General features: G+C 40.5%; 1 protein-coding gene across 2 annotated transcripts; it reads right to left on the bottom strand.

Annotated features, from left to right (window-relative positions):
- Nucleotides 1-794: 794 nt before the first annotated feature.
- Nucleotides 795-10,966, bottom strand: GIMAP6 (GTPase, IMAP family member 6). Of its 2 annotated transcripts, XM_043966111.1 has the most exons (4): nt 10,834-10,966; nt 10,523-10,680; nt 4,070-4,145; nt 795-2,593 (listed from the first exon to the last, which is right to left on the bottom strand). In XM_043966111.1, exons 3-4 carry the CDS (start codon nt 4,143-4,145, stop codon nt 1,557-1,559), a joined length of 1,113 nt encoding a protein of 370 aa, XP_043822046.1. In that variant the 5' UTR covers nt 10,523-10,680; nt 10,834-10,966; the 3' UTR covers nt 795-1,556. The 2 variants fall into 2 exon arrangements, with proteins under 2 accessions (XP_043822046.1, XP_043822048.1); XM_043966113.1 differs by lacking the exon at nt 4,070-4,145 and having other exon boundaries at nt 10,523-10,944.
- Nucleotides 10,967-12,503: the final 1,537 nt, after the last annotated feature.

Below are 12,503 nucleotides of genomic sequence, written 5' to 3'. Positions count from 1 at the left end.
CAAACAGTCTCCCCTACTTTATTTATTTATTGCACCACCTCCTCCCATCAACTCTTACCTTCCTAGTTTTCTTCCCCTTAGGGTCCTGCTCTGTGCTTTCATTGTCTACCAGTCAAATCAATCCTTACTAAGGTGTTAAGTATTTATTTATTTACTGACTCATATTCATTTGAGTAAATTCAATTCACAAAAATCTGCTGAGCAGCAGTATGCACAAGGCCTTGTGAGATCCAAAGATAGCTAAAAGATACTTGCCTTCATAGAGCTTACAATCTAGCAGGCAAGATAAGATATGAACATACATGACTATGATACAGAATGGAGCATTAGATTCATTAGCTATTTCATTAGTTCATTAGATATTTTATAACAAAGGAGCAGCAATGTTCAGAGACTGTGGAGATAATTCTTCCTGGCAAGGTGAATGAAGACATCATGGAGGAGGAGATGTTTCAAATGATACTCAAAGTACAGGTAGGATTTTACCTTAATGTGTTACCTCTAAGGAGCATTTTCATTTTATCAGTTATCAAAACTTTTGCAGAAAGGAATCAGCAGGGGCAGATAGGTGGCACAGTGGATAGAGCAATGGCCCTGGATTCAGGAGGACCTGAGTTCAAATCCGATCTGAGACACTTGACACTTACTAGCTGGGTGACTCTGGGCAAGTCACTTAACCCCAATTGCCTCACCAAAAAAAAAAAAAGAAAGAAAGAAAGGAATCAGCATCCAATGATATGAATTTTAAGCATGGTGGCAGGCCAATGAAGGTAGTGTTTCTGATCAGAAGACAATTTTCATCAGTGGGCATTAGCCCATATACATGGTTATTTGTTATTTATTAAGGTTAGTGCTACATTCATCATTCATAAGGACATCAATACAAATTCAAAAGAAAACAGAAAGACCCCAGTTACTAGGATAAAGATATAATATTTGACAAAAATTTCTGGAAAAATGGATAATAGTATGAAAGAAATTAGCTTTACCCCAAAAAAGTTTAATGTGATTATACATATATAACTTATATCAGATTGCTTGCTCTCTTGGGGAGGGGGAATGCACGGGAGGGAGGGAGAAAAATTTGGAACTCAAAATCTTATGAAAATGAATGTTGAAAACTATCTTTACATGTAACTGGAAAAAATAAAATACTGTTAAGATTTAGACCAAAGACCTAGTACCTTATGCAAAATAAGATATTCAAAGGCAGCTAGGCAGTTCAAATTTAGCCACAGACACTGACTAGCCATATGACTGGGCAAGTCACTTAATCTTTGTCTTACTCAGTTTCCTCAACTATAAAGTAGACCATACTAAGTAACTTGTTCAAGCCATAGAACTAGTCAGTGGCAGTTGGGTCTTTTAGATTCTACACTGAAAAATGAAGGGATTGTATAAAATTATTCCTAACATCCCCTTTCTACCTGTGAATCCTTTGATCTTGCCTTACCAACTGGGTTGGGGAAAGAATCAGTTAAGACTATGGATCGAAAAGTTCATTGAAAAGTATAATAGCCTGACACATGTCATGGGATGGGGTTATTTATTCTCTGTTATTTGTCATCAGTGACATTCTGACTAGTGGCATCTCCCTGAACTTCTTTCCACTCTGATTCCTGGTTCTGTGTTCTTTCCTCTCTATCACTGTGCTTGGGTCCAGTCAACTGGGGATGGTCTGTGGATGGTAGAGAAGAGGTTAGAGTATTATAGAGGATCTTCATAGGGAAATATCCCAAGAAAGTACCCCAAGATGAGGGGCCATCCAACCAAGGGGTCTGTGACTCCTTCTTCAACACTGATTTTTGATGCTCCTCATATTTCCTCTGAATGGTCCTCAGACTTTCTAGGGCAGAGTTGGGATGATCTGACTCCTTTGATGCCATATCCTCCTTACAGATAGCTCCTTTTGAACCCTGTCCCTGGCCTGTTGGCTCTTCTCCCAGCTCCCCTTTTAAGTGCTGAATATTTTGCTGGATGTAGTCATACACCTCATTCGAGTAGCAGCGGGAGTTATTTTTCCAGAGAATGCCATCTATCATGTTCATTAGTTCCTTTAGTTGGGCCTCCTGTTCCTCTCCTTCAATTTTGTTGTTGAAACCACAGTGAAATCCTTCACACACCATATCCAGCCAGCCCAAGTTTTTGTTTTCTGTTTCTTTTAAGTATTCCTTCAGGGTTTCCTTCCCTAAGTCTTCTTTCCTGGTGAAGACAAGGATGGTGTGAGACAGGATCCCCACTCCAAATATCTCTTGGATGCGCCTGAGGGCCTTCTTGTCCTCATTGGTATAACGACCCAACTGGATTACCAGAAGCAGGGCATGAGGCCCTGGGTATGAAAGGGCCATACAGCGACAGAGCTCCAGATCTCCATTTGGTTTGGCATCGAAGGAAAAAACATCTGGGGTGTCAATGACAACAAGTGTCCTTCCATTCCATTCCCTGCTCTCTCTTTGGCAGCTCTCTGTCACTGGCCTGGAACTGAGCTTAGACTTAAAGGCTTTCTTGCCAAGGATGCTATTTCCAGTTGCACTCTTCCCCGTTCCCGTCTTCCCTATGAGGATGAGCCTCAGCTCTCCTGGCATCATTGGTTCTGGAAAGCACCAACATGGAAATGAAAGGTCAGAACTCTGAAGGATGGAAGCATCCCTTTCCTCTGTTGCCTATGGCCAACTCATATTGGAGAACAAAATTTAGGCAGTTGGCATTGTTCTGCTTTATACCTGGACTATGGGAAGTGAAACTGACTCTTTCCACCCCTTTCACCCCTGCACTATTCCTTCTCCATCTTACATATAAATTCTGGGTCCCAGTCAGGAGAGGAAGGGGGTAGGTTTGAATCAAGCACTGGGCAGAGAGTGTGTGTGTGTGTGTGTGTGTGTGTGTGTGTATGTGTGTTTCTGACTGAAGAGTTGCTTCTTTGACAAGTAAGCAAAGATCCTATTCACTACTTCATCTCCAGGGTCAGATGCTCTCATGTTGTATCCTGGCTGCATAGATTTATGCTATAGGCAAGCTTGCCTTTTCTACATAATGCCCCCAAATCCTGATCTATCATGTCCTCTCTCTGCTTCCGTACTTACTTGTGCTGTGTTCCATTTCATTTTGGCTAAGCTGTCCTCCCTTCTCTGCCTCTCTCTCCATCTTATCCTTCCCATTCCTCATTTTTTACTGAGATATCCAGTAGGGAAGTGAGCACACTTCCCTGAACTAATACTCCCTGACTCAACTCAATCATGAATCTCTTTATCAGCAACTGTCCCTGTTTAATGTTGACAAGATACTCTTCTCACAACAACATCATAATGTAGGTAAAGTATATTAGTATCTTCATTTATAGATGGGGAAACTGAGGCACAAAGACCTTACATGATTTGCCTGGAATCATACAGCTAGTAAGTATCAGAGGAAGACCCTGATTGGTCTTCTGACTACAATATCAATATTTTACCCACAATATCATACTACCTGTCAACTTTTCTCTTTTTGCTCCTTTTCCTTTTCCTCTCTCCCTCCCCCTGCCCCATTCAAGTGATCTCAAGGGTCTGGGGGAGAATGCAAATGAAAAGTAGATCTTCCTCCCAGAAAGCCTTGAGTTTGTTGTCATTTAATTGTTGCAGTCCTGTCAGACTCTTCATGCCTGGATTTGTTTTTGTTTTTGTTTTTTTGGCAAAGATACCAGAGTGGTTTTTGCCATTTCCTTTTCCAGCTCATTTTACAAACAAGGAAACTAAGGCAAAAAGGGTTAAGTGACTTGCCCAGGGTCATTCAGCTAGCAAATGTAAAGCATTTAGGTCTTTGGCTTAGTGTGTTGTCCAGTCCAAGTGTATTTGTATAAGGCATCTTCAATGCCTTAGCCCCATGAAGGAACAATATTGATGGAATTTCAGGTACTGTGCAGGGCAGGTGAGCAATAGATTTGAGGGTCAAATACTACCTATTACCCTGATATCATATCATCTAGGTAGCCACCTACTTAGTCTTTATATAAAGCCAGCTTCAACTGTTCACAGGCATAGTTGGTATTGCTCTCCTTTACAGAAAAGCTTTTGTTATCAAAAATCCTCACCATGCCCTTGGGCTGGCTGTTTGGCAGGAACTTCAGTGTTGCCACAGGGCTCTCCATCTCCTCTTTTCCCTTCCATCTGAGGAAAAAAGCAGAAATGAAACTGAAATTAATTCTTAATACCAAAGTCCAAGGTCCAAGATATCCTGACCTTTACTTTCCAGAAGATTTGGATTTGGCAAGTTTTTGGCAGTCTATGGAGCTGGATGAGAGGAGAGAAGTGAGATTTTTCAGATATGATCCTCCCCATCTATTTTAGAAAACAAGAGAGATTCTGATTTTCATTTTTAGCTCTTCTTTCAGTCCGAAGAGCTCATAGAAAGGACAGGACTTGGCTTGGGTCCAGATATATGGTTAAGATTTGGAGAAGGAGAGGAGAGGAGATAAACATTCTCAGAGAGGAGAAGACAGTATGGGCAGGAGCAAGTCAGGCAAACATGAAGGAACAATACGGAGACAAGTCAAGGCAGATATGAGGATGTGTGTTGTGAGAGGTGGGCAATAAGACTGGGTAAATAACACAACTATTCAATAAGCTCTATGAGATTCACAAAGAATTTTCTTTGCAACAAGCCTGTGGGATCTGCCGTGGAAATATAAATGTGTCATTTTATAGATCATAGGCTGTAGGGCTGAAGGAATGTCAAAGGTTATCCAATACAACCTCTTTATTTTATAGATGAAGAAAACTGATTTACAGAGAAGTTAAACAACCTGTCCAATCTTCCACAGGCAGTAAATAGCAAAGCCAGCATTTAAACTCAGGTTTTAAAGCTGCTTCCTTTCTTATCTAGCCTAGTCCAATCTATATATTTTTTTCACTAATACTACTACTTTGGAAATATTTCAATAGGATAAGATATTAACCAAATATTCCCTGCCCTCTTGATAAGCTTCTCATAATTCTTAGGGATATAGGAACCCCTGGTGTAGAAGGTAATATTTGACCTGTGTCTTTAAGGAAGAGAGAGATGTTGTGTGGTGGAGGAAATAAGAAAGTATATTCCATGTCCAAGGGAAAGCCAGTGCAAAGGTACAGAATGAGATAACTAGATGTACAATGCTTTGTACAATGCCATGTTTAAAGTCAAGATTTTTAAAGTATCTTTTATAAAGTCTCTGCCTTGTTTCTCTTGCTACCATTGATACTGCTATCAGGGAACTGTTATAGCTCTTTCTATAGGGAGACACCCTCCTCCCCACAGCCTGCAACAACATGCCCTCAGATAGCTAACAGATAGACTCAGATAAACAGTCTAGAGTTAAGCTTCCCCCAGCTGGCACACCAATGGGATGCTAAGTGCTGTTGATTCATTCCTCTTCACAAAAACTCCCCCAGCCCCTACTCTTAGTTGAGCGAGGGTGACTGTATTCCATTCTCTTGTTTCCCTTTCTCATGATGCAGGCAGCTTTCTACCTACACATGATCAATCCCTTCTGCTGTATTTCTTTGAGGCTCAGAATAAACCCTTTCCCCTTGATCTTTGTTTGTGTGACATCCAAAATTTAATGTGTGGTCACCTTATTTCTGTCCCAAGTGTAGGGAAAATTAGTTAGAGTTTACTTATAAATTAGAAGCTTTAGCACCAGTTTTGGGGGCATTAAGCATTTATTAAAGCATACCAAGTATTAGTAAAAAGAGAACACTTGGCTCAGAAAGTTAAGAAAAGACCTATCTATCCCAGAGTTCCAGCCTGGCCTGGTTCTTCCCCAAGTCCTCCTTCACCAGTCTGTTTGCCCGAGCAAATCTGAGTGGAAGTTCCTTCTGTGCCCTGAGGAGAGGTAGTTCTTACATACTGCTTCAAGCTAATTGGCTAGCATCACCCAAATCCATTGGTTCACTGAACTTGAGGGTGGTCCCATATTGAGGTCAGAGTCCACAGCCTCTGAGAACATACTCTCTTGAGGGCTAGGCAGTTGTGGTTTTAATTGAATTAACTTTAAGTAAGTCAGTCAGTTCAATCGATCCAATCAATCCCCTCAGCTTGGAGCCTTTGGGCATTCCAAAACCCATTCTTTTCTCACAGTTTGTTAGTTTTTTTTAAGCAGGACAATGAGGGTTAAGTGACTTGCCCAGGGTCACACAGCTAGTAAGTATCAAGTGTTTGAGGCTAGATCTGAACTCAGGTTCTCCTGAATACAGGATCAGTGCTTTATCCACTACACCACCTAGCTGCCCTCCCCTCCCCTCCCCCTTTCCCTTAATCTTTTTGACTCCTGTCTTCTCTCAGGCTCCAAGGTACTTCGAATTTCAACTATCAATATTCTCTAAGAAATGGATTTTGCAGATTCAAGGTACACTATGGGCCATATTCCTTAAATTTATAATTCAGGTACCCCACCAATGTGTTTATTCTTGGTGGTCAGCCAGAAGATATAATTAGTTTGGAGAAAAGGCATTTAATGAGATGGTATAGTAAGAAAATATATGGTAGCAAAAAAGTTTCTACCATTATCTTGGGGCACATTCTTTGACAAATTGACCTAACAATCATTGAGAAGAGTGGATAAATACGGGGCATATTCCTGTTGAGTAGGGAGCAACATGTGGCCAGCACATGTGAGTCTGAGGGGCAACCCATTCCTCTGGCACTACAGGCCACTGTATTCTTGCAATTTCATTATGCTGCTCCTGCATAGTCTGTTGTTTGCTGGTTCTATAGACCACCACCCCCAGCTTCTGGCTCAGCTGAAATCCTAGGCTATTTCTTCCTTAAGTGAAGAGCAGAAGCCTTCAATCTCTCTCTCTCTCTCTCTCTCTCTCTCTCTCTCTCTCTCTCTCTCTCTCTCTTTTTTTTTGGGGGGGGGCAGGGCAATGAGGGTTAAGTGACTTGCCCAGGGTCACACAGCTAGCGTCAAGAGTATGAGGCTGGTTTTGAACTCAGGTACTCCTGAATCCAGGGCTGGTGCTTTAGCCACTGCGCCACCTAGCTGCACCCGCCTTCAATCTCTTTTGACTCAAAGTTTATCGAAAGACAGAAACCCTAGTTTAGGGCTATCAAAAAAAGCCTTCCCTTGGGTTGTTCAGTTTTATCTCTATCCAGGGTCTTGGTTAGAGGCTTTTCATCTCCCCAACTTGACATTATCAACCCCAGGTGACTAGCTCAAGGGTTTGCAAACTCTGTTCTGGGCACTTTTTTTTTATCCTTCTAAGAATGGTTTTATATTTGTAAATAAAGTTTTATTGTATTTTAAATTAGAAAAGCTAAAAAAGGGGGTGGTCAGTCTTGTGGGCAGTCTTCCCCTACTCTAGGGCAAAGAGGTAGGATCCTCCCAGTTAGCAAAAGTCCTGAGTCTTTTTCTTTTTCTTTGAAGGCCTCTTCCTGGTTCACTAACTTAGGTCTTTTAGTTAGAGACCTTTTAGTTAGAGACTTCATACTAGCTTGTGGCAAGTATTACATTTACCTCCCAATTTTAATCTTTTTTTTAATTTTTGAGAGGCAATGAGGGTTAAGTGACTTGCCCAGGGTCACACAGCTAGTAAGTGTCAAGTGTCTGAAGCCGGATTTGAACTCAGGTCCTCCTGAATCCAGGGCTGGTGCTTTATCCACTGCAGCACATAGCTGCCCATTTTAATCTTTAAAGGCTAGACTATAAACCAAGTAATAGTTATTGGTAGATATGTAACAACTTTCTGTAGCTGATAGTTTTCCCCAGTTTTTGAATCCTAAGATTCTTCTGTTTTCTCATGTAGATGAGTGAGTGGGGGAAAGGGACTAAGGCAAATTCCAATCCTTCTACTCCTTCATTCACATTCCAGACCTTTTGATACCCAGACTGGACAAAGTCTCCTAAATCTTGCCAATTCAGTAAATCTCAGGAAGGCCTTAGTAACACCCCTTTCTAGACTTATTCCATATTACTTTCCTTTAGCCTGTCTGTTGACAAGCCAAACTGGCCTTTGTATTGTACTCTTCTTCATACATGGCACTCATTCCATCTCCTTTGGACTGATAATTCCCCATACTTAGAATGAATGCATTCCTTCTTTACTTCCCCCCTCACAGTTCCTAATTTCCTTCAAGGCTAAGCTCAAATGTTGCTTTCTACATGGAGTCTTCGCTATTTGTGCCTTTCCAAATTAACCAGTATCTAATTTGACACGTAGTATCTATTTTTTATGTAATTATATATGTGCATGTCTCTGGCTAGAATGCAAGTTTTGTTTCTGTTTTTCTATCCCTTATTTATTAATGCTTATTAGTGCTTAAGGAATGCTTGCTGATTGATTGCAGTAGAAAAGCAGAGTTACTACTGAGGAAAAGGTTAGCCCTTTCCCCCTTTACAATCATTCAAATTAAAATATAATATTTGTGTATTTATATTATTTCCCCCCTTTGCTAGATTTTAAGTTTCTTCAGGACAGGGACTGTACCTTATTTCATCTTTGTATCTGATTGCATTGTACAGGATGTCTCAAAAGTCTTAGGACAGTTTTAAGCTCTGGTACCTATTAAAAGCTCAAAACTCCTTCAAAACTTTTGAGATACTATGTATGCTGGTATATATGTGTGTCTATTTATACATACATAAATGAACATATATACCAATATATACATGTTGTTGTTAGTCATTTCAGTCATGTCTGACTCTTTGGGAACCAATTTGGGATTTTCCTGACAAAGATACTAGAGTGGTTTGCTATTTCCTTCTCTAGCTCCTTTTAAGGATGAGCAAACTGAGACAAAGAGGGTTAAGTGACTTACCTAGGGTCATATACCTAATAAGAGTCTGAGGTCAGATTTAAACTCAGCAACATGAGTCTTCCTGACTCTATGCCCAGCACTATATCCATTGTGCCACCTAACTGCCCCTAATATTGGTGTATATAGGTATAGATGGATAGCTAGACTAATGGAGATATATAGATAGAGCTTTAGATAGATATATAGATATGGATACATATATGGGCATAGAGATATGTAGATATAAAGAAAGCTAGATATATTGTATTATATTATGTTATATTGCATTATATTGTATTTTATGACATTATGTTGCATTATATTATATTTATTATATTATATAGCATATCTATTGGCATATTGGAATACACCATGTACAAAGTAGGTGTATAATAATGGTTTTTTGAGTAGAATTAAACTGAATTGGACTCCCTTTTCTATGACTCTAGTCTCACCAAGAAAATGATTAATATTAATTTGATTTCCTTAACAATTTGCTTTTCCTTTTAGAGAAAGTACTGAACAGCTGACTTGTGCATTCTAATCCTAAACCAACCTGGGTCTTACTAGACATTATTGAATTGATTTCTTGAATTATCAATCAGTTTCATGTGAATTCTATTAGCCAGTCAGCCTGATGACCCCCATGTGGACCGATAAAATCAAGCTCCTGATTTTTTAAATGTGATTTTTATTTTATATGAGGGCCAAACTCTTGTTCTTTGGTAACTGCCAAAATATAGCCACCCTGTAGAGCCCTGTCTGAGTTTTTCTAGCCTTGTCTGCTTCTCTTTCTAATCAATTAATTTATCAACCAATAAGCATTCATTTCTCTGTGCCGGCCACTATATTAGGGTCTAGTCATACAAATACAAATTGGACTGGAATGTTGCAATGCCATCTTGACGCTGTTAGCCCCAGTCCAAGTACCTACACACCACAGACTCAGAACCCATTCCTCCCAGGAGGCCAGACAGATAGAAGTTTGTGGCCAGAATAAGTCCTTCATGTGAGGAGACTGAAGAAATCACAGGGAATGATATTGGGGGAATAGCAGTGAATAATGACTGAAAACTCTGGTGTTCTTGTCTTGGCTCTTTGACTAAATCATCACGTGACTTTTTGGGTGAGCGTGTTCACTTTTCTGCGACTCAGATTCTCTTAGTGCTAAGGGGACGGTTTCAGAGAATATAATCATCAAATGTCCTTTCTGGCTTGAAAATTCTATGGATTTTTAAATGACCCCTAGGCTCTCTGCCATTAGGGAGCAAAGCAAAATAATGTGGGGAAGATAGTAACACAGCTTCCTGGCTCCAGTTATACATCCAGTCTGAATTGTTTGTGGAGTACTGTATCGCATTTACTCGTTAGTTATCAAGGAGCCGGCCACTTCAGAGCAGACAAGGAACAGTAGATAACCGATCTCTCCCTCCTATAGCACCTGTGGGAGCCCTGTAATATCTCTGACCTTGTTCGATCCTCCCACAACAATCTTGTGAGGGAGCCCCTTGCCTTTCGGAACTTGTGACTCAGCCCAGATCTAAGTGAGGAAGGCACTGGCAGAGTCAGCCCTTTAATCTAACTCTTTTCCCGAAATTCTGTGCTTTTTCCATTCTCTCTCTCTCTCTCTCTCTCTCTCTCTCTCTCTCTCTCTCTCTCTCTCTCTCTCTCTCTCTCTCTCTCTCTCTTTCACTCACACACACACACACACACACACACACGCAAATGCACAAACGTGAGCACACGCACATCTGAACACACACAGACTCACCACTGTTCTGATGAGTGACGTGAAGAACGAACTTGTTTTCTGTCACTGAGTTGTTAGAAGTCTCCTGTTGCTAGGACTCGGGTCCCCCTACACCAGGTTCCCAGATGTATTCAGCATAATCTTTGCTGTCTTCTGTAAACTTCTCTGCAGAGAATGGTCTGAAAACAAGGTTTGTTTTGTGGGAGCTGCCCTGACTCGGTATAATGGCTGCTGCTGGCGCTCGTAGGCAGTCAGCTAAAAAAAACAGGAAGTCTGGACCTCCCTGTTTTATCTCGAGCCAAGGCAGCTGTAAAAGTGATAGCTCACCTTACCTTGGTTAAACCTGGATTCTCTCTGACTTTCACAATACTCGGTACAGAGGAAAAGATCTCTCAACATATTCAGAAGGCCTGCCTCAGGAACTTAGTAGGTGCTTATTCTTGGTCAGTTCACTCTATGGCTCTGAGCCTCAGTTTGAACATGTGTAAAATGAAGATAATCATTGCCCTCTTTATCTAACAAGGACGTTGTAAGGATGGAATCAGCTCATGTGTGTGAAAGCACTTCCAAAAATGTGTTTTAAATAGTGGCTGGCCATTGCATTGAATAGAGTTCTTGAATGAAGAGGGAAGAAGACAAGGAACAAGCATTTATTAAGCACCTACTCTGTGCCGGCACTGTTATTCCCTTTTTAACAGTATTTCATTTGATCCTCATGCCAACTTTGTGAGGCTCATAAGTGCTATTATTATCATCCTCATTTGACAGTTGAGGAAACTGAGGTTGTGTCTTGCCCTAGGTCATATAACTAGTAAGCATTCGAAGGTATATTTGAAGTCAGGTCTTCCTGACTCTGGATGTGAAGTGGAACCTCAGATTATTTGAGTTTGCATTTCTCTGGTTATTAGTGAATAGAGGACATTTTTTTTCATACAGCTATGGATAGTTGGGATTTCTTCTAAAGCACACGTAAATGCAAAATAATTATTGCAGTCCCTGCCAAAAGTCCTTTTCTGACATTTCATCGAGGCTGCCCTGGGTTTGCAAAGACTCTCCCAGTAACACAGAACCTTTAGCAGGTTTAAAAAAAAAGACAAAAAACCCAAAACAAAAGAACCCTCCCCTACCATCCAGAGTTTCAATAATGCATGAAAAAAGCACCCAGAAGAAAAAAAGGGTCAGGAGACACAAATAGTACAATTTTATAACTCCCTTATATAATTTAACAAGTATAAAAACTGTACATAACTGAGTTTCAGTTTCACATCAATCCTCTTTTTTGTTCTTTCTGTACTGCAATAATTATTTGTTGATGATTATTAATTTCATAATAAAAAAATAAAATTATAAAAGAATAAATAACAAAGCCTGGCAGTTTCAAGGAAGCTGGAAAGGCCCCAAGTGTGATCCTGGTGACAAATTATCTCTTGTCTGAGCATCAACCTACTAAAGTAGAGATATTCACTAATGCTTGGTTGGGACATTAATGATGAAGCATTCTTCAGTCCTGCAAAGCCATGGACCAAAGCAAAATACGAAAGGACCCTCAGTCCTCCAAGACCCTTCTCAAGGGTCACCCTCTAGGCAGAGCCTTTCCTGATTTCCCCAATTGTTAACACTAGTTCAGTCAGTCATTTCAGTCGCATCCAACTCTATGTGTTGCCATTTGGGGGTTTTCTTGGCAAAGATACTGGAGTTCCTTCTGCAGCTCATTTTACAGATGAGAAAATCAAGGGAAACAGGGTTAAGTGACTTGCCCAGGGTTACACAGCCTCTGACCACTGTGCTGCCTAGCTACCAAGTTCCCTCCTTAAATTACCACTTATAGAGGACACACTTTTAGCATTTATTAGCTTATGGGTTTAATATTGGGCTTCAATACCAGGCATTGTGTTAAGTTCTGGGGATACAAAAAGGGGCAAGAAAAGGTTCTTGCTTATCAAGGATCTCCCAGTCAAATGAGGGAGACGACTTGTAAATAACTACACACAAACAAGATATA

The sequence above is a fragment of the Dromiciops gliroides genome, chromosome 5 (assembly GCF_019393635.1).
Source record: "Dromiciops gliroides isolate mDroGli1 chromosome 5, mDroGli1.pri, whole genome shotgun sequence".
In the NCBI taxonomy this organism is placed as follows: Eukaryota; Metazoa; Chordata; class Mammalia; order Microbiotheria; family Microbiotheriidae; genus Dromiciops; species Dromiciops gliroides.
This window is presented reverse-complemented; position numbering and strand designations above follow the sequence as displayed.

Coding starts and splice junctions, on each gene's coding strand:
- GIMAP6 (XM_043966111.1), bottom strand. CDS start 4,145: ATGGAAGGGAAAAGAGGAGATGGAGAGCCCTGTGGCAACACTGAAGTT. Junction 2,594..4,069: donor ACAGCCAGCCCAAGGGCATG/GTGAGGATTTTT, acceptor GGTGCTTTCCAG/AACCAATGATGCCAGGAGAG.